Consider the following 18464-nt stretch of genomic DNA (forward strand, 5'->3'; position numbering starts at 1 on the left):
CCGGTGTGCAGGACTGATCAACAGTTACCGCAAACGTTTAGTTGCAGTTATTGCTGCACAAGGGGGTCACACCAGATACTGAAAGCAAAGGTTCACATACTTTTGCCACTCACAGATATGTAATATTGGATTATTTTCCTCAATAAATAAATAACCAAGTATAATATTTTTGTCTCATTTGTTTAACTGGGTTCTTTTTATCTGCTTTTAGGACTTGTGTGAACATCTGATGATGTTTTAGGTCATATTTATGCAGAAATATAGAAAATTCTAAAAGGTTCACAAACTTTCAATCACCACTGTATGTTGCACCAAATAATTTCCCTGAGAATCAGAATTGAATCATTTTGAGCTTCACACTGTTGCACAGGATTCACACACACTGGATTTTCACGATCCTTGCTCTGCATATCACTCTCTAGGTTCAGCAGCATGTTTGGGAAGAAATAAAGTTTCTTCTACTCAGAAAGCAGCACAAGTTGGTCTCAGGGCCCTTATTATTTTTGAGTGTGTGTATTTTTCCCAAAGAATAAAGCCTGACTGATATGGAACCAGAGAATAATGCTTACAGTCTTTTATATAATAAAATTATAAAGGTAAGTGCAATATGAAAATTAAATATTGTTTCATTCTGAGCAACAGATTGATTTAATGTAGTTTTCTTTGAGAGTGCAGTGTATCAGGTGTTAAATGATAAACAGAATGATCAGTGTGTTGGCTGGAACGTTTCTACGTGATCTACGTTTAAAGATCACATCGACTGCACTCACTCTTCTGAACAAACAAATCACATTTCAAAAACAATTCCAACACAGCGTCTCTCAGACATAAAGAGAAAATCAAGAAATAATGCAGTAAAATAGTGCAAGTTTCATAAAGTTTGTTGCTACGTGATGCTTGCCGGGCTTTTGTGTGCACGTCAAAACACTTCTTATTTCCCCGACTCATCGTTTTTAAAGGCACCGAGTGTGTGAGGAACGACGCTGCTATCTGGCTGGACCTGTGAGACAGAGACGTCACAGATGTATGTAATGGAGCAGGACGCACATCCCCACCATATTTACAACTCAGACATTGGAATTAATGGAACTTGGAAGTAGTTAATTTCCCACCAGTGGTGTGAATGTGCAGTCAGCAAAGTGATACAGTGGAGTGACTGTGTCAAGTCAGTGGAATGATGGCATATAGTCAGTAGAGTGATTTACAGTGGTGTGCAAATGTAGAGTCAGTATAGTTAATCAGAGGAGTGATGCAATGGTGTAATCGAATGATGTGGCTGTAGATGCAGGGGAGTGATCCAGTAGTGTGAAGGTGTAGGGGCATGAGAGTGATGCAGTGGCATGATGCAGTAGTGAGATGCTGTACAGGCAGTGGTGTGAAGGTGTAGAGGCACTGGAGTGATGCAGTGATGTGATGGTGTAGAAGCACTGGAGTGATGCAGTGACGTGATGGTGTAGAAGCACTGGAGTGATGCAGTGGTATGATGATGTAGAGGCAATTGAGTGATGCAGTGGTATGAAGGTGGTGAGGCACTGAAGTGATGCAGTGGCGAGATGGTGTAGAGGCACTGGAGTGAGGCACTGGAGTGGCGTGATGGTGTAGAAGCACTGGAGTGGTGCAGTGGCGTGATGGTGTAGAAGCAGTTGAGTGATGCAGTGGCGTGATGGTGTAGAAGCACTGGAGTGGCGTGATGGTGTAGAAGCACTGGAGTGAGGCACTGGAGTGGTGCAGTGGCGTGATGGTGTAGAGGCACTGGAGTGGTGCAGTGGCGTGATGGTGTAGAGGCACTGGAGTGGTACAGTGGCGTGATAGTGTAGAGGCACTGGAGTGATGCAGTGGCGTGATGGTGTAGAGGGAACTGGAGTGAGGCACTGGAGTGGTGCAGTGGCGTGATGGTGTAGAGGCACTGGAGTGATGCAGTGGCGTGATGGTGTAGAGGGAACTGGAGTGAGGCACTGGAGTGGTGCAGTGGCGTGATGGTGTAGAGGCACTGGAGTGATGCAGTGGCGTGATGGTGTAGAGGGAACTGGAGTGAGGCACTGGAGTGATGCAGTGGCGTGATGGTGTAGAGGCACTGGAGTGATGCAGTGGCGTGATGGTGTAGAGGCACTGGAGTGATGCAGTGGCGTGATGGTGTAGAGGGAACTGGAGTGAGGCACTGGAGTGGTGCAGTGGCGTGATGGTGTAGAGGCACTGGAGTGAAGCAGTGGCGTGATGGTGTAGAGGGAACTGGAGTGAGGCACTGGAGTGATGCAGTGGCGTGATGGTGTAGAGGCACTGGAGTGATGCAGTGGCGTGATGGTGTAGAGGGAACTGGAGTGAGGCACTGGAGTGGTGCAGTGGCGTGATGGTGTAGAGGCACTGGAGTGATGCAGTGGCGTGATGGTGTAGAGGCACTGGAGTGATGCAGTGGTGTGATGGTGTAGAGGGAACTGGAGTGATGCAGTGACGTGATGGTGTAGAGGGAACTGGAGTGATGCAGTGGCGTGATGCAGTGACGTGATGGTGTAGAGGCACTGGAGTGATGCAGTGGCGTGATGGTGTAGAGGCACTGGAGTGATGCAGTGGCGTGATGGTGTAGAGGCTCTGGAGGGATGCAGTGGCGTGATGCAGTGACGTGATGGTGTAGAGGCACTGGAGTGATGCAGTGGCGTGATGGTGTAGAGGCACTGGAGTGATGCAGTGGCGTGATGGTGTAGAGGCACTGGAGTGATGCAGTGGCGTGATGGTGTAGAGGCACTGGAGTGATGCAGTGGCGTGATGGTGTAGAGGCACTGGAGTGATGCAGTGGCGTGATGGTGTAGAGGCACTGGAGTGATGCAGTGGCGTGATGGTGTAGAGGCACTGGAGTGATGCAGTGGCGTGATGGTGTAGAGGCTCTGGAGGGATGCAGTGGCGTGATGGTGTAGAGGCACTGGAGTGATGCAGTGGCGTGATGGTGTAGAGGCACTGGAGTGATGCAGTGGCGTGATGGTGTAGAGGCACTGGAGTGATGCAGTGGCGTGATGGTGTAGAGGCACTGGAGTGATGCAGTGGCGTGATGGTGTAGAGGCTCTGGAGGGATGCAGTGGCGTGATGGTGTAGAAGCACTGGAGTGATGCAGTGGTGTGAAGGTGGTGAGGCACTGGAGTGATGCAGTGGTGTGAAGGTGGTGAGGCACTGGAGTGATGCAGTGATGTGATGGTGTAGAGGCAGTTGAGTGATGCAGTGGTATGATGATGTAGAGGCAGTGGCGTGATGGAGTAGAGGCAGTTAAGCTGATGCAGTGGTGTAATCCAGTGATATGATGATGTAAAGGCAGTGGAGTGATGCAGTGGTGTGAAGGTGTAGAGGCAGTGGAGTGATGCAGTGGCGTGATGGAGTAGAGGCAGTTAAACTGATGCAGTGGTATAATACAGTGATATGATGTAGAGGCAGTTAAAAGTGATGCAGTGGTGTAATCCAGTGGTATGATGGTGTAGAGGCAGTGGAGTGATGCAGTGGTGTAATTGTGTCGAGGGAGTGGAGTGACTGTATAGACTCAGGGGTGCGATCCAGCAGTGTGATGAACTGGTTAAGGTGTACAGATGTGGTGTTTGTGATGCAGTGGTAGGGTATAATGTTACTATTAAAGTTAAATAGTAAAGTTAAAAATCAGGTTAAGTCACGTGGGGTGTAAATCACTCACCGAGTATAAAGTCAGACCACTTGGCAGCCATGACTCCTCTGCTGCTGCGCTGCTGTTTCCGTGATGGGGGCAACACATTTGTGCAGGAGTGTCTGCGCTTCCTGTTTACTTTACTCTGCTGCCATGTGGAGGTGCCTGAGTTACTTATCTTCTCCAGTTTAATGCTCTTTCTGACCCCTTGCTCCTGATGTTGCACTGACCCACCTCCAGCAGGTGACACGTTGAACCTCACTGTACAGTCGTTCGACTCCTCAGACAGTGAGCGTGTGTTGGCAGAGTTTAACTTCCTCAAAAACACTTTGCACTCCCTCAGGGTGTGTGCACTCCAGGCATTAGCAGTGATCTGTTCTTGCTGCGTTGATGTCCTGCGAGACTCGCTCTGTACTGTGTTCAACAGACCTTGTTCAGATACGCTTGCAGGCTGAGTTCCACTTTCCTCCTGCTCATTAAGACTTTTATAATCAATGTTCTTGGTCCTGGATTTGAATCGTGATCTTGCTCGATCTAGAGCAGTTCTATAAAGATGCCATGCACCACACTGCTGTGATTTCTCAATGTCATTGTGTGTTGTGTGGAATATATGCTGCTTGGTGAAAGAATTGTGTGTCCCACGGATCTTCGCTTGTGCTCTCCGGAGCTTCATCAGACTTTTAGGGACAACTGTAGCAAATTTTTTTACACATTTCCTGAGCCGTTCTGCCTGCGGACTTGAGCATATATTTGGTCTGTTGCTAGCCTGGACCGAGCTATACTGAAAAACCTCACATGGACTTCGGTTGTTGGCTTTCTTTACAATGGCAAGAGACTGAGTCTCGGTTGTCTGCATGAACCAGGAGCAAAGTGTCTCCATGCTGCAGTCTTGCTCAAACAGCATCCTCACTGCGGACGAACTTGGAGCTGAGCTGTTATCCTCAACCAGCGTGGCTACGTCTGGCGTGTCTGAAACCCACGTCTCTGTCATTACCTTGAGCCGCCTGTTCATCTCTTTCTTTAACGCTTCAGGTGACGCTGACGTTGGCCACCACTGCAGATTTGCATCAAAGAGGGACTCAACGGACGCTGCTGAGAAATGGACGGTATCCTGTGGAGAAGTGTTTGGCCCAGCCTTGGTGTCATTAGCATCTTTAGGTTCATGTTGTTGTGTCTCCTGCTGTGTTTGTGTTTCGTTAGCTTTGTTCACCAGCTGTTTGCGCGATCTGGGTGTTGGTGTGTTAGAACGTGACACAGCAATACACCGCAACAGATGAATGGAAGGTCTTCTTTCTCGGACTGAGTGTCTAACAGAGGCTTGCGTTTCCTCAGTGATTGTCTCCTGCTCTTCGTTCGGTTCCAGTTCAGTCGCCAGTGCCCGTCCCTGTATTGCTGGTTCTCTCACGTCTCGTTTCATGTGGATTTTACGCTGCCGTGGTGAAACCGTGGTAACGGTAACAGAAATCCCTGAGATTTTGACCTTCGCTGGTCTTCCTGGTCTCCTTGTCCCTGCTCCATCACTCTGCTTTGGACACATGATTGAATGTGTGAGATTTTTCCTGTCCTCCACAGGTATTACTAGGCTCAACTGATCTTTATTCATGCTGACTTGTGCCTGTATGGATTGTGCATTCTCTTCTGCATTGCTGCTTTGTGTTAAACCTCTACTGCCTTTGCTTTGTTCTGTAGGAACTTGACCCTCACACACCCTCCTCCGTGCTTTCCGCCTCCCATATGTAATAGTGATCTTCAGGTTTTTATTGCAATCCTCTCCGCTCGATGCATCTTCTGTGCTTTGTTTTTCAGTTTCCTCACTGGAAACCACATTTGTGTCCACAGGTTTGGATTTCCGTGGTCGGCCAATTGGACGCTTCACTGCTTTCTCCATTGGAGCTTTTAACTTTTTAGGCCGTCCAGGGCGCCTTTTAATAGTTGGTTCAGTCTCATTAATGCTCTTGACACAGTCGCTCAGACCCTCTATATTAGCAGACTCTTCTGTACAGAGCTTTTCAACACACTCATTGTTCATTAACTGTATAGTTTTATTCTCAGTCTGTTCTTTGTTTGTGTTTCGCATCCACGATGCCTCCACACACGGATCGAATGATTCTTCATCATTGTTTGGTTGTGCAGCTCTCAGTGTGTACTTAACACCATCTTCATCTTTAATAGTCGACACCAGCATGAGTTTTATGGGACTGACGTACTTAACGTCGTCAAAGTCTGTAGAGTCAATGATTACAGGACTTGGGGGTTGTGTTTCGTCTTCAGAATGGCGTGTCTTTAATCGCCGTTCAGATTGAGACTGTCCACTGTTCTCGTCTTTAAAGATTTTTCTCTTGATAGGTGAACCGGGTGGAGTTTTGAGTCGTTCTGTCACAGTACTGGGTGGGGGTTCAGTCATGTCTGTGCTACGAGTGGGGGTGCTGTTAGTTTTAGCAGAGCGACAAGCAGCATAAAACATCTTCCTTGGCTCAGTGACATAGGAAGACAAGTGTTGAGGACGGACAATATTCCGCCGTGACCGCACAGTGCCACAGGGCTCTGATTTCTCTCTACAGGGCTCTGATATGTTACTATGTGTATTAGACGTGTCTTGCCTCTGAGGGTGTGAATTGGTCGTGTCCGGGCTCCGAGCATGTGTATTGGTTGTGTCCGGGCTCCGGGCATGTGAGATGGGCATGTCTGGGCTCTGAGCCTGCAAGACGGGTGTGTCTGGGCTTTGAGTGTGTGTGTGGATCATGTCTGGGCTCTGACTGAGTGAGTTGGGCATATCTGGGCTCTGAGCCTGTGAGGTGGGCGTGTCCGGGCTCTGAGCCTGTGAGGTGGGCATATCTGGGCTCTGAGCCTGTGAGGTGGGCGTGTCTGGGCTCTGAGCCTGTGAGGTGGGCATATCTGGGCTCTGAGCCTGTGAGATGGACGTGTCCGGGCTCTGAGACTGTGAGGTGGGCGTGTCTGGGCTCTGAGACTGTGAGGTGGGCGTGTCTGGGCCCTGAGACTGTGAGGTGGGCGTGTCTGGGCCCTGAGCCTGTGAGGTGGGCGTGTCTGGGCCCTGAGCCTGTGAGGTGGGCGTGTCTGGGCCCTGAGCCTGTGAGGTGGGCGTGTCTGGGCCCTGAGCCTGTGAGATGGGCGTGTCTGGGCCCTGAGCCTGTGAGATGGGCGTGTCTGGGCCCTGAGCCTGTGAGATGGGCGTGTCTGGGCCCTGAGCCTGTGAGATGGGCGTGTCTGGGCCCTGAGCCTGTGAGATGGGCGTGTCTGGGCCCTGAGCCTGTGAGATGGGCGTGTCTGGGCCCTGAGCCTGTGAGATGGGCGTGTCTGGGCCCTGAGCCTGTGAGATGGGCGTGTCTGGGCCCTGAGCCTGTGAGATGGGCGTGTCTGGGCCCTGAGCCTGTGAGATGGGCGTGTCTGGGCCCTGAGCCTGTGAGATGGGCGTGTCTGGGCTCTGAGCCTGTGAGATGGGCGTGTCTGGGCTCTGAGCCTGTGAGATGGGCGTGTCTGGGCTCTGAGCCTGTGAGATGGGCGTGTCTGGGCTCTGAGCCTGTGAGATGGGCGTGTCTGGGCTCTGAGTGTGTGTGCCATGGGTAATCAGGTGTGTCTTCCTCTTCTTCTTCCTAGAAATGTCAGGTTCGAGTCGTGCAAGGTCACGTTTGATCTGTAGGCTCTGCCTGCGTGTTGCAGGTTGGTCATGTGCCCTGCTGATGGCCTGCATAACTTCCTGTCGCCTCTGTGAGCGCGTCTGAGGGGATCGTTTCTCAGAGGCGAGGTGTTGCTCAAAGAGCTCCTTCAGGTTGTAGTCTTTCTCACTGCTGCTGTGTAAGACAGTAGTGATGATTTCGGTTAGGTGTGTATCGTCACACGCTTTCACACCATCACCCGTGTGCGTGTGCACACTCCACTCTCGCTCTGACACCTCCATCAGTGTGTCAGTGAACTTGTCCATTAAGTCTATAAAGTGTTCTGGCTTGGCATGTGTTTCAGGTATCAGTGTTTGATTAGTGTGTGTGTTGTGAGGAAGGAGAGGTGGAGGCTGTGTATTCAGGGTGTGTGTGTTCAGCGTGGGCATGTCTGGATCATGGCTGCTTTCGGCGTCCTGTGGTTTCGGGGACAGCGGAGGAGGAGACAGAGGGGGAGGGGATGGACTGTGGCAGCGTGAGTGTGTAACACTACCTGTGTGTGCAATGTGTGCGTTGTTACTACCGTGTTTGTGCTGGCACACCAGTAACCGGGAGCAAGTGCAGCAGCTGGCACACCCGAACGTGACGTTCTGACAGGACAAGCTGCTGCACCTGTTCATGCACAGACACGTGGAATGCAGCGCACACACACCAAGTCTACACGGGCATACACACCTAGCCGCTACACAGCTACTCAACACACACAGTGATCGATCAGTGCGACAGCAGTAACCACCACCACGCTCGCTCCTCGGAGTCACTGCTGTCCCATGCACGTCCCTCTGAGTCACCACCGCCCCACACTCGTCCTTTGGCAGGAATGTCGTCATTTCCTGCAGGATGTGCAACAGCAGGACTCTGTGGTGAGCACAAAGTGATGTCATCACTTCCTCCAGCGCCGTACGTCTCTGCTCCTGTCCTTCCTCTCTCTCCTTTGTCCTGCACTCTTCCTCCTTTGTCTCCAAACAGCTATAGGTAAATGAGGGACAAATCGTTACTCATCACTCAGACTGAGCTGCAAGACTTTCTATTTTCTCCATGTTCAATACACAACATCCAACATACTTTCCAAAACGTGATGCTCGCTTTGCCTCAAATCGCACACTATATTTCTTGTACTTATTTTTATTTTCTATTATTTTGCACCACTGAGGCTACTTGAACTGTAATAAGCCAGCCATGGTCACACTTTATGCACGTTAAAAGCATTTAGGTAAACTTTAACCATGTAAACATGAGGTGGGGGGAGACAGGCTGTGGTTTGTCATTTTTGAACTGTTTATTAATAATCACCAGTGACATAGCCAATAATTAATTTCAAGTAGTTGTGTTAGAAAAGAGACTGTAGTGACAGATTTTGAATTGGTCAGATTTATTTAAACTCTTCTATACTGTCAACCATATACACAGAACCCCCACACATACATACAGTGTGGGAAATAAGGAATTTTACGCAGACTATCACAGGACAGGCAAGTCTGAAATGTTGTCTGTCTGTCCAAGTTTCAGCCTGTCCGAATGATGGGCAAAAGGCCCGGAGCAATGCAGCTGGGGGTTTGGGGCCCACCTTAGGGCCCCAACAGCTGAAGGGCTTTAGATGCCTGGAGATGGCTTCTCAGCTGTTTCCAGGCACATTTTTTGTGATCTTCAAAGGCCAAATTACACAAGACATTAGTTGCTACTTGAACTACAAATTGGATATAATTTACAAGAAAATGTCCGAAGAGTCAAGAAAAACATGTTTAAAGTTCTACCCAAGAAAACAGTAGCGCACACAGGTCAGTTCTGTGTCTAGAAAAAAGTATGGGGGGGCAAGAATTTTCCAGTTGGTTCCAACTTACTGGTACTCATACTATAATAACACTCATGAAACATTGTGTCAACAATGACTTTTTTATACTCTGTTTATAGTAAGTCTATAGACCCCTTTCACTGACGTCACCCGAAACCGGAAGTAAACAGACCCTGCGCCATTTTGGAAGACCAACAAACTCGTGATTAGGGGGAAATAACGGCAGCAGTATGTGAACCCACGAGAATAAAGTGGAGTGGCAAAGGACTTAAACAAACAAATCTGAGCTGTTTTATTTATGATTTATTGGCCCAACAGTAGACTTGAAAGAAACCTGTGTGAGACTTGGCAAAAAACTGTGGATATAATGGATGTCTGTGCATGATCTGCGGACACTTTGAGGTAAGCAAACGCAAGTATCACTTACTATACTCATCAGTCATAGATTAGTCCAGTACAACATGACCAGCTTGCTTTTTTTCCATTTGACTGTTGCAAGTTTTTTCAGGCTGGTACAGTCAAAAATTGAAAAAAGTTTTGGCCTACTAAACTAGTCATCGATTCTACTAGTGTATTAATTGGAGTCGACATGAAAACGTTCGGTAAAAACTTTAAACCAGTACAATCTCTTCTTCAAAGTTTCACCAAATAGTTTTATTTATGCAATTTAAAGCTCATAATACTGTATAACTTTGGTCGAGTAAAAACAAGAAGCAAAAACATGGCTGAATCCTGAATGACTCCTATTTGTTTAAATAGGGGACTACACAGGCGGTAAAATGTAGTTTCTTTTTCCCTGCCATGGAAGCGCACTTGTATACCGAGGAGGAAAACAATTTGCATTACAGCCGTGAGGCGGCGCGGCTCGGCTTTCCCTTTCGGGCGCTCTCGTTTTCTGTTAGAATTTGGTAAAGAAAAAAATAAATATTATTTACCAGCTTACCGGGTCCATTAACATAAATCTGACAGCTGACAAGGTCGGGATATAAACGAACTTTTGCGTTAAACTGTGTGCTTGGATTCGCATAATTTTTTCTGAGTCTTATCATATGGGTCAAACCCATCAATCACAGCCAGTTTCTCCACATACTGTGCCCTTTCTGCAGCTGGTAATGTACTCACATAACCCGAATTATCATCCATCGTGTCACTTTACTCTCGCTCGTACTTTGTTTTATATTGTGAGTGCATGTATTTGGTCTTCCAATATGGCGCCTAACAAAATGTCGCGGCGCGGTGACGTCATGTGAAAGGGGTCTATAACAAATTTAGTAATTGACAATACAACTACTCTTACATAGTAGAGTTAAAATTTTGAGGACGAGATTCCAAGTAACTCTGCAACAAAATGGCTTTTAAAATGACTCAAAACTAGACACTAGGGTGCATCAGTTGCCCCCTAAAAATGAAAAGTTCCTCCGATCATGATGCATTTTTGTTTTTATGTTCCTTTTGGTAAGAAAACACACTGGGTGAAATATTCTGACAAAATTCAGAAGTTTAATGGTGGCACCAGGAGCTCAAAGTTATGGAAAAAGCTGCTATTTTATGACTTTTATGACAAAATTTCGATCACTTTTCATGAAACATTATGGCACCTTATAGAGTATACCAAATATCTTAGATACTGTAGACAGTATGTCTAGAATGTCTAAAAATATTTGGAGGTTTATTTTAGGGTGTCACTAGCATTATCTATCAATGTTATAACCCTGGTTTTAAGCTTGCCGCCTATGCTAGCCCCTATTAAATGCAAATGTTCTTAATATGATCATTGGGTCACAAGAAATCAATAAATGGAGTCCAACATTGTGATTCAAACCTTACGCGAAAACATAAAATAAGCGTTTTTTGGCAAAAAATGAACCTCATGGTGCCACCATTAGACTTTTGAATATGGTCAAAAAATTTTACAGGATGTCTTTATTGGTGAAAAGGAACACCCAAACAAAAATGCATCAGATTTTATGAAAGTGAGGGCAACTGATGCACCCTACTAGACACGGTAATATCATTTGGCATTCAGGCTAAAATCTGCTGGACTAGAACTTAGAAAATAGAAGAAAATAAAAACTGTAAATCTACATCCTCAAAAGCATATAACTATGTCATTCTTATTATGAATGAAAAATTGCACATAATAACATAACCACTGGCAGTTTGGCACTTAGCATAATACTGTACTGCAAAGTTTCGTGTAAACTGAACTCTTAATGGATTGGATCAATCGGATACTGTCAACCCTAAAACACGAGTTCAACTGCGTAGTGCAATAAAAACAACAGTGAATACTGAGTGTATTATTATTGTCTTGTTTAGTGTGTCACTCGGGGAAAGGGAGGTGCCTGTAAATTTTGGCGGGGCTAGGACCTTTGGTGGCAGAGTTATGAATTTTTAAATCCCCGTATGTGCGAGTGGCTGGAGCCAGGGCTCATACTAAAGTTTTCTGCGAGCCGTGCTCACTCCTGATATCGGATCGGGCTGTGCCTGGGCTCGTTCAAAAGGTCTCGGGGAGAGGGATGTGCCTGTAAATTTTGGCAGGACTAGGGCCATCGGTGGGCAAGTTATGAATTTTTAAATTCAGGCCCACAGAGGCTCATGTGTCACAGGCCATTTTACGACGTGTATTCGCCCAGTGTAACGTTTGGAAGAAAATTAGAAGTAGATTAGACCCATATCTTTACAATTTTTCATGGGCTATCTGGTTTGATGCTTTGGAAATGCAGACGGACAAATGCAAAAATTACTGGTAAATGCCCGCCGGTCCGGCCTTATTTCCCACACTGTACATGCAATTATCTGATCATGGCTGATTTAAATAATTGCGTGATTGAACAGAAGTAGAGGTGTTATTAAAGTGTACACGGTGCGATCAAAAAGTTCTGAGACTGTTCCTGTAGTGAATGTGTAGGAAGTGTAGGAAGGTCGTGCGTATGCAACAGGAGCGAGCAGTAACTTTCGTGAGTTGGTATGCCGTGTCACGTCAGGATCTGTGTTACACACGTTTGTGATGAGGTGCAAGTGAGCTTTTGCGATTTGTACTATGGACTTCAAAGTTGAGCAGAGAGCAAAATTCTGTGTCAAATTCGGAAATGGAGACCCTTGAAATGCTTCACAAGCACAACCTTCAATTGTACAAGAAATTGAGCGTGTTGTGCATCAGGATCTTTGGATTTCGCAGAGGTGGACAAAGTACCCAACTTCATTACTTAAGTCAGTGTACAGATCCCACTGGTCAAATGTTACTCCAATACAAGTGAAAGTTGTACAGTCAAATTTTTAGTTAAGTTAAAGTACTGAAGTACTTGCTTTTAAAAATACTTCAGTCTTAAAAGTACATTTTCTGTCAACATATCATTGTATTATTGCCACAACGCTTACAAAACCTAAAGCTATTACCAAGGACAGAAATGTGAATTCTCAAAATGAGCACATGCTGTGCCATCATGGTGGTTTAACGTTAAGCTAGCTAGTCAGTGAAACATCACCTGACATGCTAGCAAACTCTTTTCCATTCATCCATCCATTATCTGTAGCCACTTATCCTGTCCTACAGGGTCGCAGGCAAGCTAGAGCCTATCCCAGCTGACTATGGGCGAGAGGCGGGGTACACCCTGGACAAGTCACCAGATCATCACAGGGCTGACACATAGACACAGACAACCATTCACACTCACATTCACACCTACGGTCAATTTAGAGCCACCAATTAACCTAACCTGCATGTCTTTGGACTGTGGGGGAAACCGGCACACCCGGAGGAAACCCACGGGGAGAACATGCAAACTCCACACAGAAAGACCCTCGTCAGCCGCTGGGCTCGAACTCGGAACCTTCTTGCTGTGAGGCGACAGTGCTAACCACTACACCACCGTTCTGCCCGCAAACTCTTTTCAAACTCAAAATCATATTGAGTAGCTTAGCGTAACTCCATTTTTACATGCTAACTAACAGTGTCCAAGTTAACTAGCTATGTGTTAACGTTAGCCGTGGACAAGGCTATGGCAGCTTGGCGGGCAAATCCATAGAAAGTCATTTGACTAACCAGACTGTACAGCTATTGCAATGTTATCGCTAGCTCTAAAAGCACAGACAACTTCGTTGCAAGCTTTCTCTTGGAATAAAAGGTTGATATCCCTCAATATGCTTTTGTAGGTTGGATGGCGAGTTTTTGTAGGCCGTGATGTGGTTCGTTTTCGGCAAATATTTAAAACTAAACGAATCTTTAATCCTTTCAGAAAACTGAAACATGGGTTCTAGGTAAAGCCATGGGTGCGTACATTCCCCAGAAGACCCGCCTCCTTCCATTCTGCCATCAACTGATAGTGTTCAAATAATGCTGCTGAGAAATCATTGATCTTGATTTTATACAGTCCATGGACGTGACGTGACTCTAGTGATTACTGATCGGCTGTCTCAGGGTCACCTGTGAAAAAAACAATCACGTTTTAGAAAAGAAAAGAAAAACACTCACTTTCAAAGCTGCTTTATAGTAACGAGTTACAGGAGGAGGACCTTGATAGAAATGCAGTGGAGTAAAAAGTACGATATTTGCCTTTCAAATGTACTGAAGTTAAAGTCATAAGTTTCCAAAAAAAAAATAATACTCAAGTGAAGTACAGATACTCAAAAAGTGTACTTAAGTACCGTACTCAAGTAAATGTACTTCGTTACTGTCCACCTCTAGGATTTCGCTCCAACTTCTGCCCCTCTTAAAGCGCGAATGCTGCTCAAAACACCTTGCATGGCTCATCACTTCACTGCTGTAGGATTGCTGAAGCATTTCAGGGGTCTGTGTTGCCGATTTTAAGAGTTTGACACAGGATTTGATGTTTGTGTAAAATCGTACAGTAAATGGCGTACATGCACTTTGTCTCAAAAACAGTGCAGTGTCACATGGCATACTGACTCACAAAAGTTCCTGTTTGCTCCTGCTGCACATGCAGAACCTTGCTATGCTCTGTTCATTCACAATAGGAACAGTGTCGGAACTTTTTGTTCATGCCTCGCAGATATCAATAATATTCTTATGTTGAAAAAAATAACTTCTCACACTTCCACTGAAAATGATTCAAATAACACTAGTAACAGAACAAATATGAAAAAAGCACTGTATTTTGTACAACACTCCTTTATTTGTTCATAATACATACTGTAAAAAGGTTGCAGAGGAAACCCAAGTGTTAAATCAACAGATGATCTTAAAAACATTTCATTTAGCAGTTTTGCTTTTTACCAAAGTTCCAAAATGGAGACCAATTACTGTAAACACAACACATTCATACAGTTACAATAATACAATAATTTATAAAGTTTTGTTTGTATTCATGCACTTAACTAGCGAGTTTTATTCAGCATACTTTATTACATCAAATTAGTGAAGACCACCATGAGAATCAGTTCTGAGCTCAGACTGAGCAAGCAGTGCCCAGAGTGCGACTAAAGGATTTCTGATTTATCCGCTCATGTAGTCTTTGATTCATCTGGTTTACCTTTGTAGAAAAAACTGACAAATAGCTTTCGACCTGTACGGTTACCTGTTTTGGCCGAGTGATCCGGCTGTGCATGATGTGCAGTTTACCCTGTAGTGACATTACACTGGATGACTTTAATTTCAGATTTATTTTTTCAGAGATAATTTAATTTGAAAGTGTCATCCTGTAGCAGTATAATTTTGTTTGACTGTTCTAAATTCTGTAAGTGTGCATTTAGTCACTCGGTGTGTGTTCCATGGAGCTTTTGCTAGTAAGGAAGGAGAATCTTACATTTAGGTCATTATGATGATGTTTTAAATGCACGTCGTCATCATCTTCCTGCTGCCCTTCTGTGGGGTCACCACAGTAGATCTGTTTCGCATATTTGATTTGGCATAGGTTTTACACCGGATGCCCTTCCTGACGCAACCCTTCCCAATCTATCCGGGCTTGGGACCGGCACTAAGTACGCACTGGCTTGTACAACCCCAGTGACTGGGTATTTGACCGAATCTACATGTCTTTGAAATGCGGAGCAGCCGGAGGAAACCCACGCGGAGACGGGGAGAACATGCAAACTCCACACAGAAAAGCCCCCATCGGCTGTAAGGTTTGAACCCAGAACCTTCTTGTTGTGAGGCGACGGTGCACCACTGCGCTGTTCTTTGTTTTAAATGCAAGTAATACATTTAAATGAAAAAAACTGCTTCGAGAAATAGAAAATGTTAAAATTGCATGTTGGCTAACAAGTGTTTTTCTGTCATTTCTTACGTTTCTTGCATCCTCTCTAAGCCGAGTAATAGTTCATTTTATATTATTCTATCCACATTCACTGGATATGAGCAATCACGCGCTCTGATTGGCTACCCTACTACTCGGCTATCAGCTCATATACTGTGAGTAGAGAAAAACAAAATGGCGGAGTGTGTTGCTGAACCAACTGAGGAAGAAATAAAAACGCTACTCAAAAACAAAACCCCAAACATTGAAACAAAAACAGCTAAAAGAATACAGTTCCCCCCCAGTAATGTCTGTTCCACGCTCCAGCCCAGTCGGTGGCAGTAATGCACCTTTAAGTTGGTTTGCCAACCGCCAAAAAACCCTAAAGAAGAAGAAAACAAACAAACAAAAAGCAACAAAATATGGAATACAAGTATTTGATGGTAAGACTGTATCTTTTAGTTTTCAAGAATTATTATTATTAATTTTTAACAAATTGCTACTGTCATTTTACCAGTTTGTTTACTGTCTAAGCGGAAATGATTTTGTCGGATGTTTTATCTCATCTCATCTCATTATCTCTAGCCGCTTTATCCTGTTCTACAGGGTCGCAGGCGAGCTGGAGCCTATCCCAGCTGACTACGGGCGAAAGGCGGGGTACACCCTGGACAAGTCGCCAGGTCATCACAGGGCTGACACATAGACACAGACAACCATTCACACTCACATTCACACCTACGCTCAATTTAGAGTCACCAGTTAACCTAACCTGCATGTCTTTGGACTGTGGGGGAAACCGGAGCACCCGGAGGAAACCCACGCGGACACGGGGAGAACATGCGAACTCCGCACAGAAAGGCCCTCGCCGGCCACGGGGCTCAAACCCAGGACCTTCTTGCTGTGAGGCGACAGCGCTAACCACTACACCACCGTGCCGCCTCGGATGTTTTGTATAAAGTTTTTATTTATCGAGTTTGCAAAAAAATAAAAATGCTCTGTTTCTAAACATCCAGTGAATGTGGATAGAATAAAACAGTTATTCCACTCAATCTCGTCAACACGGCTTATAGCCAACTTGGTGCTACGCACCTGGTCGGCAATCAGCTCATGTACGACTCAATTTCATGGAATAACGTTTAAATATAAGTATGTATGTAAAATTCAAATGGTAAAACTGATGGTGGTGACGGTATGGAGCTGAAAACTTGACGGTCATACATGTTCCAATACGTCTCTCATGTCCTGTTGAAAATTATTTCAATAAAATGTAATAATCATAATAAGGTTAAAGCAAGGATGGAAACCAACAGGACTTGTGTAAGGGTGTCTATTCAGAATTCTTGGATCTTTTATATTAAATATTTTTCATCATTATTTGTAATCCTGTGGACTGTTTTAGAAACACGCTTTGTCATAAATTTGATCAAATGTGCACATTTTCCCATTAACAGTTTTCAGAAGTGGTCTTTCACATCACCGTAGCAACCACAGCAAAACAAAGGAAACGAAGACGTGCCAAAATACGGGCAGGAAAATGAATAATAAAACTGGGGAACCCTTGATTTGTTACGTTGTCACTTTCAGAGTTAATCTGGCATGATTTGTCTGCACGCGCACACACACACACACACACGCACAGCAAACTTCTCATTTGCGAGGACACGAATTCCATTTCAGACACGTTAATTAACCAGCACATAAAGATGCACAAAGATTTTAATGCACTTTATTGTCATAGCATTTTTGAAAAGACTTTTTTTTAAAACGATTTAAAATCAAAGCGAGCATTACACATTAACATCAGTAAGAATTATTTATCAGCTTTATGAATTAAAACGTTAAAGATTCGTGAGTGTTCAGTGGACTCGCTGAGCGAAAAGCCCTTCTCTGATTAATAATAAATAATGCAATTACTAATTAATCATCACAATTAGAGAAATATAACTTTATAAAGAGCTAGAATAAAAGCATGCAACACGGTTCACATTTAAAAACAATGAAGTGCTTCAACACAAATTCAAACACTAAAGCTCAACACAGTACAGTCTTCTCCTGATGAACAGAGAAATAATACACATACCATTTAAAGAGGAAAATCTGAATCGAATCGAAGTGCAGGAGAAAAAAAAAAAGATTACACCCGAACACTACGCCGTCGCACGCCATGTCCACGCACATCCTGATTTCAACATCACGTCATCATCGTTTCATCATCCGAATGCAGTTTTGTTTCCGAGTGCTAAAACCGAGTCATCACTACTTTTATTCTTTTTTTTGTTGTTGTTTTGTTGGGTTTTTTTTTATGCAAACGCCATGACGGATCATACTAAAAATTAAAATCGCTTCGCAACTGTTATCGCAGGGCTCGAAATTAACGTGACGGTAAGAGTAACTCTCAGTGGCAAGTATACAAACAAACACAGAACTCGCTGTTACGATGACTGCTCATGAGAAACGATGGTTCCAGTGCGTTCTGAGTGTCTTTAGTGCTCTGTGTAACAGAAAACATCAAACGTGGTTGAATGGGTTGTGCAGCGGCGTGAGACGGATACGATGGTGTTTAAAAAGAGCAAAATTCCAGTATTTTCCAAATTAATTTCTATGGGTGTCTGTAGTCCACGTGTGATTACTGCTGACACGAATTTTGACACGTTTCCCCTGAAAAGCTGTTGAATCAAAATTCACTCCTCTCATAATCGCAGGAAGATTTCTTTCCAAACTGTGACTTTTTGTGCTTCCGGTGCTACGAAACCATGGTGTTATATATTTAACAACCATAAACACGTCTTTCCTCAACATCACAAAAGTAGAAGCAGGAAGTGATGTGACAAGTTGAACCAATCACGTTACTTGGTGTGCGGCTTGAGCTTCCACACCTGATGAGGACCACAAATCAAAGTTTTCAAGAAGGCTAGATTTCAGGGTTCCACCTCGAAGTCAAATGTTCCCTGACCCACAATCCCAATTTCCAGAACCTTTAATGAACCATTAATGACATTTAGCAGATGCTCTTATCCAGAGCGACGTACACCATACCCAGAGCAGCCTGGGAAGCAGTTGGGGGTTTGGTGCCTTGCTCAAGGGCACTTCAGCCATTCCTGCTGGTCCAGGGAATAAAACCAGCAACCTTTTGGTCGCAAAGATGCTTCTCTAAACTTTAGTCCATG

The 18464-nt window shown here is 44.9% G+C and overlaps 1 protein-coding gene across 3 annotated transcripts in view; it reads right to left on the bottom strand.

The window, feature by feature from the left end:
* Positions 1 to 256: 256 nt before the first annotated feature.
* The window catches only part of lcorl (ligand dependent nuclear receptor corepressor-like), a 43834-nt gene continuing 25626 nt past the window's right edge, over positions 257 to 18464 (bottom strand). For all 3 annotated transcript variants that reach the window (XM_060917132.1, XM_060917134.1, XM_060917135.1), the window contains 2 exons: positions 3668 to 8280; positions 257 to 1000 (listed from right to left, as the gene is read on the bottom strand). In XM_060917132.1, the coding sequence (XP_060773115.1) occupies positions 987 to 1000; positions 3668 to 8280 (4627 nt within the window). In that variant the 3' untranslated portion in view covers positions 257 to 986. The remainder of the gene's footprint in view (positions 1001 to 3667; positions 8281 to 18464) is intronic.

This window comes from Neoarius graeffei, chromosome 3, assembly GCF_027579695.1.
Source record: "Neoarius graeffei isolate fNeoGra1 chromosome 3, fNeoGra1.pri, whole genome shotgun sequence".
Lineage (NCBI taxonomy): Eukaryota > Metazoa > Chordata > Actinopteri > Siluriformes > Ariidae > Neoarius > Neoarius graeffei.